The sequence below is a fragment of the Plasmodium cynomolgi genome, chromosome 7 (genome assembly GCF_000321355.1).
Source record: "Plasmodium cynomolgi strain B DNA, chromosome 7, whole genome shotgun sequence".
NCBI classification, from domain to species: Eukaryota; Apicomplexa; class Aconoidasida; order Haemosporida; family Plasmodiidae; genus Plasmodium; species Plasmodium cynomolgi.
The window spans coordinates 307,740-315,005 of NC_020400.1; the positions used below are offsets into that span (position 1 = coordinate 307,740).

The following is a 7,266-nucleotide window of genomic DNA, read 5'->3' on the forward strand; positions in this document are numbered from 1 at the left end:
TAATAAAATAACCGAAAAAAATCGCCACCCGCTCGAAAAGTCAAATTGGGGATTATTTCCCCCCCCCTATAGCAGTTAGCACAAAAGGGATATGAAAGGTTCTTTTCTGCGCAATTACACCAGTTGAATATTTTAGAGTGGATCCATTTTGTGAGGTTGATGATACGGAGGGTCTCACCACCTGTCTTACAAAAGGCTGAAGCACTGTCGAGGTGGCGCCATGCCAATTCGCGTGCGTAGGAATCCATAGGGAAAAGGAAAACAGGTGCTCTCCTACACCCTTTACTACAACTTGAGGTACATCACAAAGCTTGGAAGTGAAAATAAAAATTGTTTTTTTTTCCTTTTTTAAAATGTTCCACGTTCCATAAGAAACGGAGTGAAAACTTTCATCCACTTGAGATTCGCGATCCCCGGGGATGCATTGAAAATAAAATTCGACACACGAAACAAATGGAGGGGCGATTGTGTGCAGGAGAGGGAAAGGGGAAAATAAGAAAGACAAATGAGAACAAAAAAAAAAAAAAATACGTAAAATTAAGTAAAAATAAGTAAAAATAAATAAAAAAATAAGTTAAAATAAATAAAAAAATAGGTAAAAATAAGTAAAAAAAAAAACAAAAATGACTGTCGTGGGAAACTGCCACACGCTGACTACTCCGGGTGAACAAATCGGCCTGCATTTCGAGATGGCACATATTTTTGCACTCAACCAACAGCGCAGTAGATGGACATACTGTTACCACCAAATGGGATTACACAGACGAGGGACTAAAGCTTCCTACTTCCAAATTATTTGTGGTGTAATCTCCTCCCCCCCCTTTTTTATCATTTCATTTTTTTTTTTTTTTTTTTTCTTCTCTTCACGCTTATCAAGGTAAGCACAAAAAAATGTCATGTCAAAAGGGGTCTCTCTTCACCCCACATAAAAATTGCTCTTTCATTCATGCGCATGAGACAACTGAGGGAGGCCCCTCCCCCCATGGACGTTTTGCTCTGTCAAATGGTCAATTGCACTTAGCCTGCAGCTCGACTTCTTCCGTCTTGCTTGGGAGGTACATTTTATTTTTTCTGTTAAAAATAAAGTTGAAGTAGAGTATCACGGCCTGCACGGAGGTAAAAAAAAAAAAAAAAAATGAAATGAAGTGAAATGAAATGAAATGAAATAAAATAAAATAAACAAATAAATGAATAACCCCATGAACGTAACAGATCTGGCGAGGGCGTCCCCGAATAACGTACACATGTGCTCACACAGAGGGACGCGACAAGTGCAGGTATGTATCCCCTTCTTTGTTTTATTTTTTTCCTTGTCCTTACCAACACTATAAAGATAATAGCCAAATTGATAAATATGGCATTTTTTTTATACACGGAGGCCGTTTTGTGCCTTTCCAGCTGCTCGTACTCGACTGTGAGGAAAAGGGAGGAAAGTGAACTGTGTGAGTAGCAGCCGTGGAGGTTAGCCGACCAGTGTCAACCGATTTGAGGTGGCTCTTTTATCAAATGGGTCCACGTGTGTGGGACAGCATCATGGCAACGACACTCTTGGGGAATTACGCGATTACTCGCTGAGGAGCACCCCTTCATGCCTACCTCTATCAAACTCGGACTTCTTCCTCAGGCTGGAAAATTTCCTATTTGCAAAGAGACTGTTGAGCACGATGGCTATGCGCGATCCGGCCCTCAAAATATTAACTTTGAGTAGTCTCTCCAAATGGAACTCCAAGTCGTACGTAATTTCGATCTCCTTGGATGTATCAAAATGCAGCTCGTTATCCTTCCCAACCATAAAATTTGTTACATAACTGTTGAGGTAAAACTCGGAGCAAAACTCATTCACAATTTGCTCTCCCCAAATATCGATAGCATTGATTCCTTTTTCACTAAATAATTTTTCGTCCTTTTTATGTTCGTCGAATAGTCGATTAACATGAGTCCACCCTCCATACCATGCTGACTGGTACCTGTTAATCATTTTATTGATTAGCTCGCTCTCCATATAATCGAACAGGTTTGTTTTCACCGTTTTGTAGTCATCATGGTGAATGACTTTGATGTCCTTCCCTCCGTTGTCGTATCGGTATGCTATTCTTAATGGCTGATGCATGTCTGCGATGAGGGAGACCAGGTACTTGAGGGAGTCTGCGTCTGTGAACGCGATATTTTTGGGGTACTTGAAAGGGATGGCCTTCTCCCCGGGGGGGGCAGAATTCGACGCGTCCTGTTCGGTTGGCTGTTCAGATGGCTGACCGGTCGGTTGTTCAGATGACTGACCGGTTGGCTGTTCACTTGGCTCACCGCTTGACTGTTCACTTGACTGACCGGTTGGCTCCCCCGCTGACTCCTTTGCTGGCTGCTTCCCCGAGTGACCGCCAGCCAACCGCCCGTAGAAGTGCTTTATCGAGTTGATCAGGCATAAACCATTTTCATTTTCGCACTTAAAGACGGCCTTCTTGCAATCGTTGCTTTGTAAATTAAAATGCATAGACTCCGCTCCTTTTATTTTGTCATGGACCAGGTGCCCCCATTTCCCAATATCTACTATGTCCTTTCCGCTTAACAATTTCTTTAGTTCGTACAGCTGCTCGCTCTTTATCCCCGACATGGCGACCATCCCTATGGCCTCATGACCCTCTCCGTTGAAGCAGCTTACCCTGGTCTTCCCATCGCCCCAGGTGAGCAAAATGACTAGAAGGGGAAGCAGGTACTTGTGCAGGGCCCATTTTGACGCCTCCGTCATTTTACGCGCCCCCCGATTCGGTTAACGCGAAGATAAGCGGCGAAGATGGGCGGCGAAGATGGGCGGCGAAGATAGGCGGCGAAGATGGGCGGCGAAGATAGGCAGCGAAGATAAGCGTCGAGATTATGCTACACAACGATGCTATACAACGATGCGATACAACGATGCGACACAACGATGCGACACAACGATGCGACACAACGATGCGACACAACGATGCGACACAACGATGCGACACAACGATGCGATACAACGATGCGATACAACGATGTTGTGCAAACTCGCTGTGCTGCCTCGTCACGCAAAACGACTGAGGGAACTCCCAACAGTCGCCCCGACATACAAAAGTCGAAGAGAGCTTCTCTTCATATATCTTCTACACGATCGCGCGATGCAGGACAATAAAACAAAAAGGAGGCATTATTTTGGAGCCCATTTCGTGCCAGCCTTCTCTAACCTCGCAGGGAAAACTCACCCACACCGTTCTTTTACTGTGATATGACCCCCGGAAGGTAAAAGGTGGTTAGAAGATGGCTGTTTTTTTTTTCTTTTTTTTCTTTTTTTTCTTCCGTTCCTTCGTCCTTTTTTTTGTTTACCTCCCAAAATGTCACTATCACATTAAAAGTATTTAATTTATAACCACGGAAAAAAAAAAAAAAAAACAAAACAAAAAAAAAAAAAATGCCACTGGGGAAAAAGAAAACGGCTCGGCAAAGACTACTACTTCACAAAATGCCATTCTTTACAAACGTTCATATGACTCATTGTGTGAAGATTCCACACACCCACGCAACAGTATTTAATTGAACCTCTGCGCATGCTCAGGTGTACGTGTGAAGTGTATATATTTTGCTATAACACATTGCCCATTTCCCGACACCTTTTAACCCTAAAATAAAAAAAAAAAACGTTTAAAGAAAAAAAGAAAAAAAAAATTACCTATGCAGTTTGAATAGGATGGTGGACTATACTTTTTTCCTGCTACGTTGTAAATTCTTTTTTTTTTTTTTTTCGTTTATCTGGGATCCCTGTTGGTGGCCTTTAAATTTCCTCGAAATCTTAACGAATTGGCAGTACGTCGAGGGGGATTTAACCGTCACCGCCACTGTGTCCGGCGTACACTGCAGTGGTAGGGGGAGCAAAAGGGGGAAAAAAAAAAAGTAAAGAAAAAAAAAAAAAAAAAAAAAAAAAAAACAGTGTATAAATCGATAGACCGCATAATTTCGCCAACCACTTTCTCCAAATATTTGCGCCAAACCAACGCCCCAAAGGGGGATTGCCAACCGGAACTGCCAACATGACTGTGCCGCCCAGCGGGCAGACGTGGGCTGAAATAATCTCCCCTCCCCTGGACTATACACGTATAAAGGGAACTAGGCAAATGTGCGCTGAAATGGAGCGCAGCTCGAAATGGGAAAAAGGAGATTTATTCCATACCGGAAGAAGCCCATTAACCCTGTCCAAGGGTGATCACGGAGAAGAGGCAGCGTCCCCATTTGTCCGTTCCTTTTGACAAAGCAGATGCATGCGTATATCCCTGCCTGTCTATCTCCCCACAAATACATGCACACAGTAGAATGTCCCAACATGAGAATAATCACATGCATAGCTTGGGTAATCAAACCGCCACTTTTCCTTCCACCCTCTTGGAGTTAACGTTTTCACCGATTAATCAGCACGTTCGAAAATACCATGAGGGTGTTATCCCTCCCCACACAAATGGGAAAAACAAAATTTCCCCTCCTCCGTTAACACGGGAACGTGGGGGCGGCAATATGCTACCGTAGCAACATGGGTTCACATCACCTTCCCACTTTTAATAAAAAATGCGAAATGAATAGCGAAATAAATAGCAACATGAATAGCAAAATAAATAACGAAATAAATAGCGAAATAAATAGCAACATTGTAGAACGCACAAAAAATTCAAACGCGAAAATGAATTAAATTTTTTTGTAGTGGGTCCCCTCCGCTCCCTTCTTTTCAACGCACCCAGATATGTGCAAAAATGAGTAACGCAAAGGTCTTCACAAAAAAGGAAAAAAAATATATTTTTTTTATATTTTTTTTGAGTTACCGTTCGCGTGTGTGTTTCATTATGACAAGAAGGCTCCCTGTGAGACGTGCCTCTTCTACTGCATCTTACTGAACAGGGGAGAGGGAGCACTCCAGTGTTTGCGGAGACCGTAATGACCATGTAAACGAGTAGGCTAAAGATCACTAGGAACAAAAGGGGAACCAAATGGACTATTCGCATGATAGCGCAGGGTATGGCTAGCTAAACCGCTGATTACTCTCTTCAATTCCGAAAATAACTAAACAGGGCTAAGGCATAAAAGTATAAGGCTACGAGATACAGGGGGTAAGACACGCTCAGGGTTTTCCTAATGCTAGTTGGTCCTCCATAATTTTTCTAAAAAGGGGGGATAATAAAAAAAAAAAAAAAAAAATGATAAAAAATGTGCAGGGCTATATACACAACGTGCATACACATACTTCACCACGTTGATTTGGTTAAAATATCGCAAAATGGTTCCTCCTTATCCTTTCTTTGTGATCTTACCGCCAAATGGAAGAGGTTGTAGTTTGGGGGGGTCATGGCTTGGACGAGGAAGTAGAGCTGTAAGTTTTTGTCAAACTGGGAAAAAGGGGGAAAAAGGGGGAAAAAGGGAAAATCAAATAAAACGTCGCGATGTTGTACTTAAATGGTTTCTCGCTGAATGCGAACGATTGGAACTGACGTATGAGTTACTCGCCCGTGACACACAGAGAGGAGAAATATATATCCCTCCCCCCTCTGCCCTCTCGCGTGTTGCATCCACTCATTTCAACGTGGTGTTTCTTCACCCCATACCTTAAAAACACCGTAGCGATTGCTCACGTGCAGCATGGCCCAAACGAGGGAAGGAAAAAAAAGATATTTATTTTGCAACACGAATAAAAGGTCTTTATAAGATACAGGAGAAGGTAATCTAATTCCTTCATACAAAATATTCGACAGGATTACATACACAGATGGAGTCAGCATGGTGTTGAATATAATGGTTGACTGTTTGATGGATTGCTCATAAAATGCATTAGCTTTGTTAAAAATTTTGAAAAAAATCGAAATGCAAAGGAAGCAAAAATAGGAATTCTTCAAAATGGGACTGAACATGGATGATAGACAGATGCCCTTCATCTCATCGCTTGATATGTCGTCTTTTTTTTTTTTTACAAAAAATTTTACATAAATTTTCGATAAAATTCCGCTAATTAGCACATAACAGTTAACAAACAGGGAGATATTTTTCTCTTCAAAATGGAACTTTTTCGACAGGTGGTTGTACACATATATTGGTATCAGTCCGGACTGGTTAAGCACGCACATGTGCTGTAGCATGTTAATTTTTTGTGTCTTTCCTGCTTCTTCCTCATGCTTGGTTGTTTTGTGGCAATTCAGGTCAGTAGCTATTGTGGGCTTCTTTCTCTCCTGTTCTTCTTGTGGAGTGACCCCTGCGGATGGAGCAACGTGGTCCCTTTCCCCGTCCATGTGGATCTTCCCCTGACCTTCTTTTTCCACCTGCACTCGTCCGTTATCACCCTCACCCCTTAAGACATCCCTCTCCTCCGCGTAAAACAGAAAAGCAGTTACTCGGGAAAAAATAAACTGTATACAAAATTGGGTCACGCAAAAAAGGGAAATTTTACACAACTGAGGAGCTTCCTCAGGTATTTTTCTAACCACGTCATTTATCGCATTTAGCAAAAATATCTTCGAGCATATATTATCAGTGATGTCAGTCATAGCAGTCCTATGTTCATTCTTTACCAACTTGAACACGTTTAGAGATAACATGAATGCGAAAATGTTGCTCAGACGAAGTACCACTCCTAGTGGGGCATACAAAATGGGGTAATTTATCTGTGGAATTTCTCTCAGCAATTTTTGGACATCTTTTCTGCTAAAATTTGTTTTGAATTTCTTTACAACTGTACTGTTTTTACCAAATAGGTATCTCTTATTTGGGGTGGAGGTACGAATGAAGCATTTTCTCTCCACGTGGTACTGCCTGATGGGTACATCTCCATTATTGGCTCCCCTCCCTCCGTCTTTGCTAAATTGACTCTTCGCGAGGTGCAGCAGGGCCAGCAACAGCGGGACTAGCCGCGCGAGGGTGTTCATGCCGCGTGTTCAGGGGAGAGGGGCGGACAAGTCTTCTTCCTCCACGCTGCCACGATTGTCACCACGACAGCCGCTACTGCCGCTAATACCACTACTACCGCTAATACCGCTACGACTGCTGATGCGACCCCCTCTTTACGCCAACAAATTGGAGCTATTATTTGGCCAACTTGAGAAAGCCAGTTGAAGAAAATCCGACCAATAAATCACTAGGCCATTTTAACTCCCCCTTTTAGTCACTACAAATGCGGGTTGCACCTTCAGAAAAAAATTCGAATGGAAAATTGGGAAAAAAGAGACCCCCACATTGATATGTTTAACTACCATGTGTTCAAAATTTAATTTGCACGTGATCACG

The 7,266-nt window shown here is 42.5% G+C and overlaps 2 protein-coding genes across 2 annotated transcripts; both read right to left on the reverse strand.

The window, feature by feature from the left end:
- Positions 1–1,007: 1,007 nt before the first annotated feature.
- Positions 1,008–2,743, reverse strand: PCYB_071580 (S1/P1nuclease; the record flags this gene model as incomplete). The annotated part of the gene is made up of 3 exons (XM_004221555.1): positions 1,008–1,106; positions 1,321–1,412; positions 1,597–2,743. The coding sequence occupies 3 exons, from the start codon at positions 2,741–2,743 to the stop codon at positions 1,008–1,010; spliced, it is 1,338 nt and encodes a 445-aa protein (XP_004221603.1).
- A 2,299-nt stretch (positions 2,744–5,042) lies between these two features.
- PCYB_071590 (hypothetical protein) lies at positions 5,043–6,743 on the reverse strand (the record flags this gene model as incomplete). Its single annotated transcript, XM_004221556.1, has 3 exons — positions 5,043–5,156; positions 5,307–5,381; positions 5,598–6,743. Coding segments are annotated over 3 exons (1,335 nt in total), but the record flags the coding sequence as incomplete, so codon positions are not given.
- Between the last annotated feature and the right edge of the window lie 523 nt (positions 6,744–7,266).